General features: G+C 68.0%; 1 protein-coding gene across 1 annotated transcript in view; it reads right to left on the reverse strand.

Annotated features, from left to right (window-relative positions):
- Positions 1–110: 110 nt before the first annotated feature.
- The window catches only part of LOC104627985 (sulfotransferase family cytosolic 1B member 1-like), a gene marked incomplete at its 5' end in the record, with an annotated part of 961 nt that continues 790 nt past the window's right edge, over positions 111–281 (reverse strand). Inside the window, one exon of the mRNA XM_010296407.1 lies at positions 111–223. Coding sequence (XP_010294709.1) covers positions 111–223 — 113 coding nt within the window. The remainder of the gene's footprint in view (positions 224–281) is intronic.

The following is a 281-nucleotide window of genomic DNA, read 5'->3' on the forward strand; positions in this document are numbered from 1 at the left end:
GGAGGACGTTTTGTTTCTCTCCAGCAGTCCCGGGGAGGGGAAGGAGCCCCCAGCACAGCGGCGGTGCCGTTGGCAGGGGTCAGATTTGGGGGGTATCTGGCAGTGCCGCCTCAGATCTGGGTGCAGAAGCGCAGGTCGGTGCCCGACATCTTCTGCGCGTAGTCCCGGTCGAAGTGCTCACTCTGGGCCACGGTGAAGTGGTTCTTCCAGTCTCCGGTGGTGCCTGGGGCCGGGCGAGCCCGCGTTCAGGGGGGGCCGCGGGGCCGATGTGCCAGGAGCCC

Source organism: Phaethon lepturus, unplaced genomic scaffold (genome assembly GCF_000687285.1).
Source record: "Phaethon lepturus isolate BGI_N335 unplaced genomic scaffold, ASM68728v1 scaffold29721, whole genome shotgun sequence".
Classification (NCBI taxonomy): Eukaryota; Metazoa; Chordata; class Aves; order Phaethontiformes; family Phaethontidae; genus Phaethon; species Phaethon lepturus.